The sequence below is a fragment of the Xyrauchen texanus genome, chromosome 15, assembly GCF_025860055.1.
Source record: "Xyrauchen texanus isolate HMW12.3.18 chromosome 15, RBS_HiC_50CHRs, whole genome shotgun sequence".
Taxonomy (NCBI): Eukaryota; Metazoa; Chordata; class Actinopteri; order Cypriniformes; family Catostomidae; genus Xyrauchen; species Xyrauchen texanus.
The window spans coordinates 20,888,917-20,904,191 of record NC_068290.1 but is presented as its reverse complement, the minus strand read 5'-3'; the positions used below and the strand labels follow the sequence as shown (position 1 = coordinate 20,904,191).

The 15,275-nt window shown below is 38.3% G+C and overlaps 1 protein-coding gene across 2 annotated transcripts in view; it reads left to right on the top strand.

The window, feature by feature from the left end:
• The window catches only part of LOC127655639 (tyrosine-protein phosphatase non-receptor type 3-like), a 51,209-nt gene that overhangs the window by 15,799 nt on the left and 20,135 nt on the right, over positions 1 to 15,275 (top strand). For both annotated transcript variants that reach the window (XM_052143549.1, XM_052143550.1), the window contains 11 exons: positions 303 to 381; positions 474 to 518; positions 607 to 659; positions 4,140 to 4,257; positions 4,332 to 4,419; positions 4,573 to 4,661; positions 5,834 to 5,897; positions 6,111 to 6,241; positions 6,370 to 6,495; positions 6,647 to 6,760; positions 11,277 to 11,367. In XM_052143549.1, the coding sequence (XP_051999509.1) occupies positions 303 to 381; positions 474 to 518; positions 607 to 659; positions 4,140 to 4,257; positions 4,332 to 4,419; positions 4,573 to 4,661; positions 5,834 to 5,897; positions 6,111 to 6,241; positions 6,370 to 6,495; positions 6,647 to 6,760; positions 11,277 to 11,367 (998 nt within the window). The remainder of the gene's footprint in view (positions 1 to 302; positions 382 to 473; positions 519 to 606; positions 660 to 4,139; positions 4,258 to 4,331; positions 4,420 to 4,572; positions 4,662 to 5,833; positions 5,898 to 6,110; positions 6,242 to 6,369; positions 6,496 to 6,646; positions 6,761 to 11,276; positions 11,368 to 15,275) is intronic.

Here is a 15,275-nt window from a genome sequence, read left to right as displayed (position 1 = left end):
CTGATTTAATTAATCAACTTGCTTGAGTCATCAGACGTCATGAGCATTCAGTAAGGCAGAGATGGTGATTGCAGCTCAAGCTTCATTGCCCACCTGCATTTTTTTGGCACATAACGGATTATTAATAGATTTGTTTAAATGTAAATTGTAAATTACCACATTTGCCAAAACCACATTTTCTTTGCTATAAACTCTTTATCTGCTCAGTGAATCTCTGTTGGCTACATTAGGTTTTGGTAGATTATCCTTCTTCCTCTGACTCCTTCCTCTGCTCTCTCCCTCTATCTATGTTATTCCCTCAGGTTCTGCTCCATTCTTTTTAATATTTAGAGTGCGGTTCTTCATCTCTGACCCAAACTCCCTCCAGCATGAACAGACCAGGTACATTTCCCTGTATATGTGCAAATGATATATATATATATATACTGTATTTACAGAGTGAGAGGTATTCTGACCCTTTTTTGATTTTGCAGGCATTTTTATTTCTTGCAAATTAAGAAGGATATTCTTGAGGGGAGGTAAATATTCACTCACAGTGTGCCCATTATTTTGTTATTTACTGTATGACTGATGGAGAGTGTAATCTTGTTGTTTTTTTAACTGCAGATTAAAGTGTCCTCTGAGCTCTGCAGTGGTACTGGCTTCATATGCTGTTCAGTGTAAGTTGGGGAAATCACACTTTGGCTTTGTGATTTGTAGCCCTGCCATAGAAACACCCTTGATACAGCTGAGAATGTAATTGTGTGCTTGGAAGAGGTATGTGTCTTCAACTGGTAATAGCTAGGGTTGATGATACTGTCGAAAATGGAGATTCAAATATGCACATACAGTGGTAAGATATATGCTCATCCTGTAAGTTCATGATTAAAAATGAAAATGTGAACGAAAATAAAAGTTATTAAATGTCTTATTATCATTCAAATATGAAAATTAAAATGATAGGTAATAATAGTGTTATGACTCAGACGAAGGCAGACGAGGAGTGGGGATCTAAAAGCAGCTTCTTTAATGAGTGAAACAAGACGGTGAACAGGGTAACTCAGAATGAAACAATACGGGGAACAAACAAAACATCCACGTGGGGAAAACAAAACATAAACACGAGAACACAGGCTGGGGGAAACATCCATGGAGAGCAGGAGAACACAAATCATTAGAACATATATCTTTACATTTACCAACATCTACATTCAACAACGATCGACAGAGGAATGGAGAAACAGCAGGGTTTAAAAACACAGGAGACATGATGATAACAAACGACAATCAGGTGAGAACAATGACACAGGGCTGGCAGTGATGAGGGCCGGGAATCATAGGAATTGGAGTTCATGACAGGTGACAAGAGAAACACGGGGCAGACAACAAGGGATCGTAACAAATAGATTATAACAGAATTTTTACGACCCTGTCTGTCAAAATGACGGACGATGAGAAAGTCTAACGCAAGCACTGTATGTGACTTGTTTTATTTATTTATTTATTTTTTGCATAGCAGAATTTCAAACATAACAAGTAAACACGCTGCTAAGATGGACAGAAAACATGGACAAGTTCTTGAAAAGGAAAAATATTGACGATGGTTAGCCTATGTGGGATAGAGGTGCGCTGTAGAATATGTTAGTCATAAAAAGTGTGCTTTGGCAGAAAAAAGGTTGCGAAACACTGTCACTGTTAAGTACGGTGGAGGGAGCATTATCATTTGGGGCTGCTTTGGGACCTGGACCACTTGCTATCACCGAGGGAAAAATGAATTCCCATGTTTATCAAGATATCCTACAGGATAATGTCAGGCTGGCTGTGCACCAGCTGAAGCTTAGTAGAAGTTGGGAGATGCAGCAGGACAGTGACCTTAAACACCAAAGAAAATCCATTACAGAATGTCTCCAAAAAAAATATCCATCTTTTGAGTGGCCAAGTCAGAGCCCAGACCATAACCCAATAGAGATGACCTCAAGAGAGCCATTCACTCTAGACATCCTAAGAATATGGCTGATCTGAAGCAGTTCTGTAAGAATGGTCCAAAATTCCTTTTGAACATTGTGCAGGTCTAATCAACAGTACCAGATATGCTTGGTTGAGGTGATTACTGGCAAACATACTTTGTCCAAAGCACTGTGAATATTTTATGGGATGCGTTCAGTAAAGACATGAAATATTATAAAAAAAAAATTGTGATGTTAGCTTTAGCAGACTTCTATAGTTGTGACTTTGATGAAGATGAGATCACATTTTATGACCAATTAATGCAGAAAACCAGCTAATTCCAAAGGGTTCATATTACGGGTGTAACAGTTCACTCATCTAGTGATTCGGTTCGGTTCACGATACTGAACTCACAGTTCGGTTAGGTACGTTTCACGTTTCTTTAAACTAAGCCTGAATCAAGAAAAGTTAAGATCGAAAGTTTTAGATCGATTAGCATACTTTATAGTCATATGCATACAGTTTGTTTCCTTAAAATTTTAGATAAAAGTACTGTTCTTAAAAGTGGTAAATGATTGACCAGAGATGTAATAGGACTAAATCCGCCCAGAACAGGGTGACACCAAACTGCTTACGTAAAATACAGAATTATGTTAGATACATATGCTGTTTACACACTGTCACTGATAACAAACATTTAACATATTTTAAATTAAACAAAAAATAGTATTGTCTCTGATTACATCTAAATATATTTTAAAAAAAATACATAGGTTATTTAAAGGAAGTGTATGCTTATACAGTTAAATAATAATAATTTACTGATGAACTCAAATCAAATCATAGGATTATATTCCACCATAGCATTATTATACATAATATTCAGCATTATATAGTCGATAAATATGGCACTCTAATTAAACTTCTGTAAACATAAATTTTCTCTCACCCTGTCAGAGCAGAACAGTCTTGCGCTTCAAACGGACATTTGATCCCTCACGAATCTCACTTACACTCCTGGTTTCACTTTCAGCCGAACTCATGGTACAAGTACAATACCTGTCTCTGCCAGTGTTCACTGCCACGGAGGCCGTTCCATCATGGCCAGTGCCTGAACCTTCCACGTCTCTGCCCTCACGTCCGCTGCTCCCTCCTGAACCCTGTCCAGCGGCCGCTATCCAGTTCACTGCCCTAGTCCAGCGGGCGCCATCCAGTTCATTGCGCCCTGTATAGCAGCCGCCCTGTCCTCTGCCCCCAGTGGCTGCCCAGTCCTCTGCCCCTGTTTAGCGGCTGCTGTCCAGTGCTCTGACCCCTGTCCAGTGGCCGCTGCCCTGACCACCAGACCCCGCCTCTACCCTGAGGCCTCCTCCCAGGCCACCAGACCTTGCCTCCACCCTGAGGCCTCCCCCCACCCCGCCCCTTTCCTTAAGTTCCCTCCCTGGTTTCCCAGCCTTTCTGTTGTGTTTTATGTTTTATGTTAGTGCTTGTTTTGCTTTAGTTTTAATAAATTCCCTGTTTTTTTACATCTGCATTTGGGTCCTGTCTGCATTCCTTGACATTTTCATGTGTATGGCCACGTTACGTAGGCATGGACGTTGCACATATTGGATAGAATTTTACATAAAAAAACAGTTTTTTCAAATATTTTTCTTGCCACTGTACAAATATTGGCTAATATGTTCAGAATAACATACTACCGTACTATTACTATTGTTGCTTTATATACAGTAGTATGTATATACTGTACTCAGTATGCACATTTTCTGTATGCATAGGACAAATGGATGAAATGAGCAGAATACAGCTGAGAATATTGTATGACACCACTATTCTAGTGAGCTTGACTTGACCTTCCATTTCTTGTATGACGAATCAACTGGAAGTAATATCAGTCATGGTTTTTAACATCTCTTTATTGACTAATTATTTGATGAGACTGCCAAATTTTAAGACATTTTGACACAAACCTGGATTAATAATGCAAAAGAACCCTTTTTATTTCCAAGATTTTAACTGGATGCACTCCCTCAATTAATCAGGCAATGTTATGAGGTTATGTGACAAACATAAAGAGTTCAAATGGCAATAAAGTAGTATACTACTTTTTGAATCTTGTTGCACATACTATTAAAAAAAATAAAAATTTTATGTAGAAAGCTAACATGCCATTCCAAACATAGCCACTGTTTCTCAAACACAGCATTTTTTGACAGCTGATTTTGGAGACTTTGTCCTTGAAACTCCCCCTGGATACCTTAGTCCTGCCTATTTTCTCCCTGATCAAGACAAGGAGTTCCTTCTTAAAGTGGAGTCACTGCATCCGCAACACAAGTAAGCATGCACACACACTCATACACGCATACATGTGCATAGTTTTTTAATCTGCATGTCTGAATATGTTTCAGAGGTCTTTCCCAGAGTGAAGCTGTGTTGTGTTACTTGAATACAGCAAGAACATTAGACCTATATGGAGTGGAGCTACACAATGCTCAGGTAAATCTCTGTCACACACATGGATTGAAAATTCCTGCAGTTTAGCGTACTCCTAATCCAAACAAAATATTTGTAATGTTGTTTAATTGAGGGTTAAGTTTATTTAATATTTAATTCGTAATTTAATTAATTTTCATCAATCCCTATCAATAGGATGTGAGCAACCCCGCCCTCTGGGTGGGGATTACATCAGGGGGTGTGGCCTTGTTTTGCAATTTCATTTGTTCCAGTTTCTTCCCTTGGTAAGTTTTGAAAAATCATCTCCTTTCTAGGCAATGTGTTTGATTTGTGCTTGAATCTTGTGCTTTGAAATGCAGATTGTTAATATTTGTAAATTTGATGTTTATGGCTGTCATAATGACACACATTACAGTGCTTTGGCTCTGTTTTTCGGACTGGATCTGAGCTATTTTCAGACCTGCCAACCAAGGGAAAATATTTTGAGTACCAGAATAGTGTAACACTAAGTTCACATGCTTTTGCACCACTTTGCTTTGCACACGGCCATTTCCCTACTCACCACCATATCATCAAGTTATTCAACATATAAATCGGCTATGAAGAAAACAATACAATCATATATTCTTGAGAAGAAAAAAAGTATCTGTACACCTGCTTACAACCATATTTTCATGAGTAATATTTCATTGTATGATATGTGTGCTTATACAAACTGATAACCATAATTTAATTCAATTATTTAATAAAAATGGAAATAATGAATTTTTTATATTGTAATATATGTTTTCATTTTAAAGTATTTACAGAAACTTGGGTTTTAATGCCTAGTTTGGCAGGTCTGCGTTAATTTAACTCACTTCACAATTTCAAATTTCCTCATCCACCCCAGCCCATTTACCTTTGCAAAGGAGTTAAAAGTACCGTCCTCACTAGAGGAACCAGCTAGATGGAGGAAGAACAAAAAGGATAAAACCTATTTTGTGTTGCAATCTCTTGAAATGATTGACATTATACATCTCTCAATCATCTCCGCTTGATAGTTGGCGGTATGAACCCAGCGCTATGATTGGTCGAACTCTTCTTCTTCTGCTTTTGCTTTTCGACAGGCTAGATGCTGCTGCCTCCTGCTGTTAGACTTGAGTACTACACATGCACAATTTAACAAAAAGTTGTCACCAGCTTTTTGCATAGTTTAAAGTGACAGATCGTACCAGCGTACTTTGATGTCAAAATGCGTACTTGCTATGCAAAATGTCACTACAGTGTCACTGTTATTATCACTACAATGGAAACAAACACACACTGCCATTGATATGGTACAAACACTGCAGAAATGTGTAATAACAGTAATTATTATAATTAACAGCCCCTGTAAACTTTTACCATTGATTTGACTCTGGCATGCATAATTTGTGAAGAGGAGCATGTTTCTAAATGAATGTATTTATTTTAGGATTAACATCATCAAAGTATCATTCAGATGGAAAAGGTTCTTCATCCACCTACGCCGGAAACATGTATGACATACAAGCATAACCACATGGTTGTCATCATGCTCATCATTCACTATAAAGACAAAATCACAGGCATTGCCATATTAAAACCAGACATTCTGCATATTTAATACTGCAAAAGCAACATCCTTATCTGTTTTTTTCTGCTAATATCAATGCACTCTCTATTTCTATTTGAAGTGGTTTATTTATGTGTGTGTGTGTTTTAACATCCAGGGTGAGCTGGGCCACCATGTGGTTTCTCTCTCCATGCCAAGCTCACGTGCCTGTAAGAACCTTTGGAAGTCCTGTGTTGACCATCATACATTCTACAATAGGAAGCCCTCTAAATCAGATTCAAAACTCAGGTACACACATTTTAAATGAAGCCACAATGAAGTCATAATGAGAAATTACAGTGTGTCCTGTTTTATTGCTATAATTAATGTCCAATGCTGCCTCTGTGTGTGTTTATTTGCATATATTTTTGTTAAAGATCTATCCCGCTGTACCGAACGCTAATTGGTGAGAAGATGTTGAACCATGCAGTCAAGTTGAACTCAATGGAACACCTGGAAACCAAGAGCCTACCCTCCCCGTCACCACCAAACACACCTAACTGGTAACAGTGCTCAAATACACTCTAATGTTGAGTATTTAATCTGTATGTTAATGAGAGAGCTTTAATTTAACAAACAAGCAAATTCTTAAACTTGATTTTACTACTAGATGAGCCTGACAAGTGTTGAACATTTTTCCTTCTTCCACTTCAGGCGAAGTCCTCGATTGCGGCATGATATTCGTAAGCCACGCCCTTCTTCTGTGGACAACCTGACCAGTGAAATGAGCTATGTGACAGAGAGTGAAGACGTGTTCTACACTTACAGGCAAATTCACTCTACATACTGTACATAAACGCACAAATTCAATTATGCATATTATAGGTATTAAATAGTAATAACCAGGGAGTTGAATTGGAATTTATATTGGAATGATATTAAGTGGAATATACTGAATTACAATTCAAAGAAATTCCACACAGTCACACTACACAGTTTCATTAGTCCAAGACAAATTTTTTGACATTATTTTTACCAAGTATGCCTGTTTATTCCCTAATTGTTAGAAATATATATTTTTTAACTTAGACATAACTTTGCTCTCTCTCTCTAAAAACCTCCCATAAATAAATACAAATAATGCAAAAAGCATAGCATAGCCTTCAAAAGATTTTGTTTTTTTCTGTACAGCAGCAGCAATGGTCCACATTGTTGATTTTCAGATAACTTAATAAAAAAAATAAAAATAAATGGAATCGGTGTAATATATTGTTTTATATGTTGAGCAAATCAGAGCATTGCTGGAAATAAAGTGTTCATCCAGATTGTCCATAAAATTTTAATGTGTTAAGTATTGTAAAATAAAATAAATTTAATTTATATAGGTGGCATTTTAAACATTATTGCATTTTATTATATTTATTATTGATTATTAATGCTATTAGAGGTTGTGTTTGTAGAACTTAAATAATTAAGTTGAAATAATTACATCATTTTAAGTAAATTAACTGAACTAAAAATGTCAACCTGCCATGACATTTCATATTAGTTTTACATATTTAACAATAACGTATTTAAATAACTCCCTTAACTGGAGAGTCACATGACGTCATGCAAGGCTGCTAATCACTGCCATGGAGGCGAAGTTCACTGAGGTGGTTACAAGAGTGAGGGATGTCGAGAAATGGATTGATTATCTGGAGTCATCTTAGAGGGAATTATCTGCTAACCCGCTAGTGACCAAGGTGGATTTGGAGCATGTCTGGGAGAAGTTGGAGGACATGGAGAACCGTAGCCGGCGGAATAACATCCATATCGTAGGAATTCCTGAGGCTGAAGAGGGTCAGGATATGGTGAAATTCCTGGATGGGCTCTTTACGAATCTGCTCGACATTGCAGATCATAATCTGGAAATCAAGTGATCTAACAGGTTTCCTTCTTGGCAACAGGAGACAGGCCCCGATCAATTCTGGCCAAATTTCTGAGATCATCCGATAAAGATCTTGTGTTACGCAAGGCGAGGAGTAAAGGAAGGCTTTCCCTTTAATGCATTTCTGAATTCAGGCCAATTAGTCCCCATAATCAGTGAATAGGTGAGGTGGGAACTAACCGTGGCCTCCACTCTATGTTTTGTTCTCCGAAATTTTATCACAAGTGTCACCATGGGGTACTTGTGAATATCTCCATGCACACACTTCACCCTCACACATTTGGTTGTGCCCAAAGCCTCGTGTTGAACAAAGCATTGGTGGACAGTGGTTTGATTACAACCCGTGTCCAACAATGCCTGGTGAGTACCCCCTTGACTCTTATTGGTATTGGGTATGCTCCGGCCCAATCAGGTGCATCCTGCGGAGTGTCTGGGATCTGGACAACCATCCTCTGCGCCATCACAGGGCATTGATCCCGGAAGTGTCCCGGATCCCCACAACTCCAGCAGACCAGTCCAGGTTTATTCTGGGATACTGTAGATGTTGGGGGGGGGGTGCAAACACCCGCATATGGGGTTCTGACTTCGGTGGCAGGACTCGGGACTGCTCGGGCTCTGGGGAAAGAGCAGAGTGAAAGAGAAGAGGGGGAAGAGAACGGGAAAAACATAGGAGGAGGGGAGCTAGAGTGGGAGGGCTCTTCCGCCCTCGGATACGACGACATATGGTTCTCAGACAACCTCCGGGTGGTGGCACTGGACCCACTCCACCCTTCCTCACGGTAGTTGGTAGTTGCTCCAGTACCACCTGGTCGATCACTCCCTCAACGTTGTGATCCCCCGCCAGCAGCTATCTGGCAGACATCTCGGAGCCATTGGGTGAAGGTGATGGGCTTTCTCCTGGCTGAGAAGGCTCCTGATCACATGCCATTCCTCTGCTTGATCTTGTTGGAGCTCAAGCAGGAATTGTTGGTTGGACAGGTGTAGGCCAGCAAGGGGCTTGAGGATTTCTGCCAACGGGGAGAACTCCATGGGGCGTACTTCCTCTGACTTTGTCCCGGGTTTCGGCACCAGTGCAACGGACTTCACAGTAGGAGGGAAGGAGGACACAGGGAACCGGGTTTCTCCAGTCACAGGTAAAGCTTTTTAATGGTCAACTTTTCTGGGCTTACAGCTTCACAATAACTCAGTAGCTTCACAAAATCTCAGCTACTCAGCGGGACTCTCGATCTCTGACTCTCTCTCTTCTGCTGGTGGCGTGGTTTATATGCCACTCTCCCCATGCTCACTGGAATTAGAGACAGTTTTTAGACATAATCTAGCTCAGGAGTAAGCACCTATACCACTTTCTCTCTCTCTGGATGGACGCTCGACCACGCCCCGCTGCCACAGAGCCCCTTCCTGTTTTTTATTGAACAGGAAGTACTTGCCCCTATTTCGCCATTACAAAGCCTTTCTATCAAACTAACCGGTGAAGTTAAGTTACAGCCCTTTATCTCACATTTGAACTCTGTGTGGACAAAAGTGTCCAGAGTGTTTAATTCGGACATTTATTTAAATGTAGCCTCAAGTATATCGCTGGACCTAAAATTATGTATTAATAAGTTCCCTTTCTGCTAGACAGAGTAGATTGTGTGGGAGGTTAATACGCTCAGTGACCTATATGAGAGTGGAGTGTTGAGATCCTTTGAAAATATGGTTCAACATTTTGGGATTCCCAGGTCTCAGTTCTTTAGGTATTTACAGCTGTTCCACCTGCTCTGTTCTATTTTTGGGAGTAGCATACACCCCCCTAAAGCGGCAGATACTCTGGGAGAGGTGATTACTGCTTTTGGAAAAGATCATGAGGAATCAGTGTATTACTCCCTGCTAATTCAAAGTCTGGGGGATGGCACTTCAGCTTCTCTCAAGAAATTATGAGATAAAGATTTAAACTTGGTATTGGAGGAGGGAGTGTGGGCTAGGATTCTAAAAAATGTCAAGTCTACTTCTAGAGATGCAAAGGGGTGCCTTATACAATTTAAGATTTTACATAGATTCTATTGGACTCCCTCTAGATTGTATAGGCTTGGTCTTAAAGACACGCCCACCTGCTAGCGATGCCATTCAGATGGGAACACAACCCATGTTTTTTGGTGGTGTGTTAAGATCCAAGAATTTTGGTTGAGAGTTCAGAGTTTTATGTGTGACGTATTGGGCACTCAAATTCAATTTTGCCCCAGACTCTGCATTTTAGGCAATGGGGTGGTCATTAATATAGGGGATAATACATAAAGAATTGGGTCCTGGCCTGTGTTATGATCGTCAGATGGGTTAATCTCAGGGTATGGATGTTGGCTGGAGTGCCCTCATTTCGAGAGTGGTGCATGGGTAGCGGCAATTGTGGAGATGTCATATCAAAGACTGGGTCTAAGGTTATTTGATAGGAAATGGGGCAGATATTTTATATAATTTGATTCCTAATTTTCTGTTATGTTTATTTAATTTGTTGAGTGGAATCAATAAAAATTGTTATTAATAAAAATAAATCTCTTAACTTATCTAAGTCCTGTGACCATTGCTTCCTTTATTTATATTATTTTTAACGGTTCAATATTTTGAGCATCTCATGTACATTTCGATAAACATTTATTTCTTGGAGAATGATGTGCTTGCTGGCTTAAAAAAATTATATCAAATTGTTACTCATTATAGCTTTTCCCAAGTTACCTACAGTGACAACACAATTAAAAACAACAACAATTTAAAGAAAACCATGCTAATGGTCAAATAATGTAAATTGAAAATTGAACTAAACCATATAAACATTTTATGTTGGCCAATTAGAAGTCAAATAAATGCACTAAATGCATGCAAAAAGAATCTATGTGTGTTGTAATAGAAAAGCTATAATGAGATGCCTTACTTTTAATTAGCCATAAAAACTATATTAATAAAATAATTCTTGCAGTGTTTTTTTTTTTTACAGTGTAATATTTATGGATATAGCTATCCCATTTGTTTATACTGAAAAATCAAATGGACCATATTATCAAAGAATAAACTCAAATACAGTCATATGAATGTAGCGAGAACCACATTATAGCGACCACGAGGAGGTTAACCCAATGTGACTCTACCCACCCTAGCAATTGGGCCAATTGGTTGCTTAGGAAGCCTGACTGGAGTCACTCAGCATGCCCTGGATTTTGTGGTTGTCAGAGTTTTTACTTGTTGAGCTACCCAGGCCCCCACTTAATTCTACTTCCTTTAAATCAAATTAGAATTACAATTCCACATACTTTTTGGTACCTTAATTCAAATGTATTCCAAATTCAGAAATTGAATTGGTATTGAATTGGCATCCTTTATTCATTCTGAATGGTGCACAACCCTAGTAATAACACTAATTGTAACTTTTTACACATTACATGGAAGGAAACCTCAGGAGGATGGGAAGACGAGCAGTAGTTGGTCCCAAAGTGATGATATCATTGCAGAAGATGACGACTTGCACCTCTGGGATAAGGTGAGTGTAAAATGACAGTATAAAATGGTTCACATCTCAGTCTAACCTCAAAGCATAATTAAGACTTAAAAGGACAAAAAGCACACTTCCTATCCAATTCTACAATACTGTAATGTGACCAAAAAAAAAAATAATTATATTAATAATGTTATATTATTTAAATTGTAATATTAATACATCATGCAAATATTTCTTATACTGCTGTTAATTTATACTTTTAAAAAGTTTGTGGCAGGAAAGGGGAAATTTCCAGTAACACATTAAAGAGAATCTAATGTGAATTTTCAATTTCAATAACAAACAAACTTAAAAGTGAAATATCTGGACAAATTACAGTAATGAGAATTGGGGAATTTGCTTTATTGTCATGTAAATTAATGCCACAATGCAAAACATCCTAATGATACTATAAGATTATTTTTTTTAGTTTTTTCTCCTCGACGTGAAATGTGTTCTTGACAGGTTTTGCAAAATTCACCCCTGAGCAGATTTTTTCTAGAATGATCTGTGATGGTCATATGATTGGATTTCAGAAAATCAATTAAAAAGCTGTTGAATTATGCATGCTGCATGCAAAACAGCACTAGACCTAAAACAAGTCCACCATAAGGACTGTCAGAAATAATATCCAATGTTTGTCATTCTGACACATCCACCTAGTATTAATGATACTACAGATATGTATTATTGATTGATGAGTCACTGAAAATGTATCTCTCAAATCATGAGATCTGGGAGGTAAAACATTGTAAAACTGTGTCAGGCGATCTGTGTGCCCAACAGCTGAGAATGAGGCTGGATTGAGCCAAGCACAACTAGATCTGACAGAGGAGCAATATTCGGTAAAGATCAAGTTTGTGACCTCTGCTGGTTTTATTATTTGTTCTTATTTTTCATGCTGTAAAACAAATATATGAATAGATAAACATGTTTAATTTATTTGGACCTCTAGTTCAGCAGCCTCCATTTTCTGATCATCCTGGACCTCGTTTCCTAATAATGACTGATCTTAGCGGTTAAGAGCATTTTCTACAAGCGATTTCACAAATGTTTCCAAAACCTGCTCTTTACATGAACATGCAAGGATGCGATTTAAGTGCTACTTTGTTAATAAGTAGTCCACAAATAACTTTTATTTGTTTGCTTATTTATTAATCTGTTCATCCAATATTGACTAAGAATTTTATGCATTCATTATTATTATTATTCTTATGGCCCAAGCGATCTTTAAAGCCCTATTATTTTTGGAATGTTTTTTCAAACGTTTTATTATTAGGTCCCAAGCACTGAAAGTGCAGAGCCCTATTGTTCTTCTAAGGATTATTATTATTTGAGCCTAAGCACTGAAAGTGCGGAGCCCTATTGTTCTTCTAAAGATTCTTGTTATTATTATTAGAGCCTGAGCACCAAAGGTGCAGTCCGAGAGGCCTGCACCTGAGGTGCTGAAGCCCTATTGTTTTTGGAATGTTTTTTAACAATTATTATTAGGGCCCGAGCACAAATTTTCTATTTTATTTTTAACGCATTCACCTGTTTATAAATCATTCATCATGCTTGAAAACTCAAGAAAATTGGCACACACATCAGACCTGCATAAAATCAAAAAGTTATGTAGAGTTTAGGCTAGGGTGTGGTCGAGGAGCTCTACAGGGCCTCCAAATGCAGGCAGTGGTTGGGATGATGTTGCTCAGATGTGCACAAGACTTGGTATATTTACTGCTCTCATCATGTTAGACAAAGTTCACTTGGTTGTTTTTGACTCCACCCATCAGGAAGTGTGGGATTTTCACACTTTTCCTGTGGTGTTTTGAGGGGCTTACAATGGCTGAAAATGTATATTTACACATATATTTGTCTTAGGACATCTTTTGATTTGATATTGCAATTCAGCAAAGGTTCCACAGCACCCTCTAGTTCGTAAATGCTTCTTACTTTTTCAAAACTCTTGAAACTTGGCACACCCGTCGAAGTTTGGCAAGATTTTAGAATTATTTTATCATTTGTCTTGGGTGTGACCAGTGGACTCCATAGCATCCCCTAACATTTCGAGTGAGTTTATTGTTGTGGTTGCCACGGAGTATGTCTGATATTTACAAGTTATCACAGTATCTATTTATTTCCAAGCTCCAGATTAACATTTAAAAGTGGTAGCACCGGTGTTAAATTCTACAAATGGTTGTTGCACTGGTCCAACTGAAAGAAAATGTGCTTTCTTTCATGGTTTCCTTTGTTTTATCAGGATCTTGATGATTAAAATACAGTCATATGAAGACCAACAAAGCCTTTTTCTACAATCAAGATTTTACACAGAAGAAAAGTTCCATTGTATCCATAGTTTTTACTGTGGCATTTGCAATAAGATCATAGTAACCAAAAGTACAAGTTAAACCATGATTAGCAGTAACCATAAAACAAATTATGTCATTTTTCGTAAGAAAAACACTTTCATAGAGGGTTTTAAACAAATAATCAATGATGAATTCGCTACCCAGCCAATGCTTCTCGCAGCTCTGTTTATGATGATCTGCATTGGCTGAGTTCTTGAGACCGGTCCACGTGTAAATGCATGTCTCTGCGCTGATCTGATCCGGGTAAAGCTGTTTCATATTTTGAACGTTTGCCGTTTGATATTTCTCATATGGACAAAAAACAACAGAGTACAATCAGAGAGTCAGTCAACTTTGCAGTCGCACCAATGCGACCTCTTGGTTGGGAAACACTGCTATAGACCAATCGTCTTTGTCAGCACATGCAAAGTTAGTGGTGGAAGAAATCCCACTGACTGTTGCGTTAGATTTAACAAATTGATGATTAAACGAATATATGACACAAAACCATCACACATATTCTCAGCAATTAAAGTACGATAATGAAATTAGTTTATAACAAATATGTAATCATGTTCACTATACATTTTTGCTGCAAAGTTGTGAGTTGAAATTATATCCTCAGTCCAGTCAGCTCTATTGATGGCTTGAAGCCACAGCAGTCAACGAGAACCCTCGGACAAATTTTTCAACAGTGCAATCCGATAAAAGTTTACTTTTTACGCATGGTTTTTGCCACCACTTCAGTGTTTTACATAAGCGGTGACCTTGCCAAAGAATTGGACTATTGCGTCACATCTTGAAAGCAAGAGACTAAAGAGAATTGTCTCTTTACATATGTTATGGATACCATGCATATCCAAGATACAGACTTGCAGTAAGGGAAGGTGTTAAACAAAAGTGTACTGCTGTGAAACAAAATAGTAAATGTTTCAGTCAGGCTTTGAAGGATTTTAATTATATAATAAAGTATGGGCCAGATTATGTCTGTTGTGTTTTTCAAAGGTTGCTTTTTAAATATCAAGTCTTTGTTTGTAAAATGGAAAAATATTTGAGAAAAACAGAAATGCGATCTACAAAAAAATAAAAATAAATTATCTTTTAAATTGAAGAAAAAGCAAAGTACAAATAAAACAGGAAAGCCGAGCTTCCATAAAACAGAGAAACTAAAGAGACACAAGGGTCAAAAAAAAAAAAAAAGGTACTACAAGGATGAGCCTAAACTAGAGATCTGGAAACAGGAAGAACACGGAACAAAGGCTCAAGACTGAACACAAAGGGGAGAAACAAACAGACTTGTATAGGGCAAAACATAGGTGAAGGGAATGAGGGTTGATGAAAAGATGATTGAAACCAAACAGACATTCAAAGGGGGACATGCCAATGGAAGAGGGTGTTATGAGCAAACTCAGCCCAGATTAAACGAGGACTCCAAGTGGAGTGGTTGTTGGAGACCAGGCAACTTAGAGTCCTTTCAATGTCCTGGTTGACTCTGTCTGGCCATTGGACTGGAAGCCAGAAGACAGGCTGATTGAAGACCCGATGAGCAGACCAAACGCCTTCCAGAACTGTGGGCCTCGG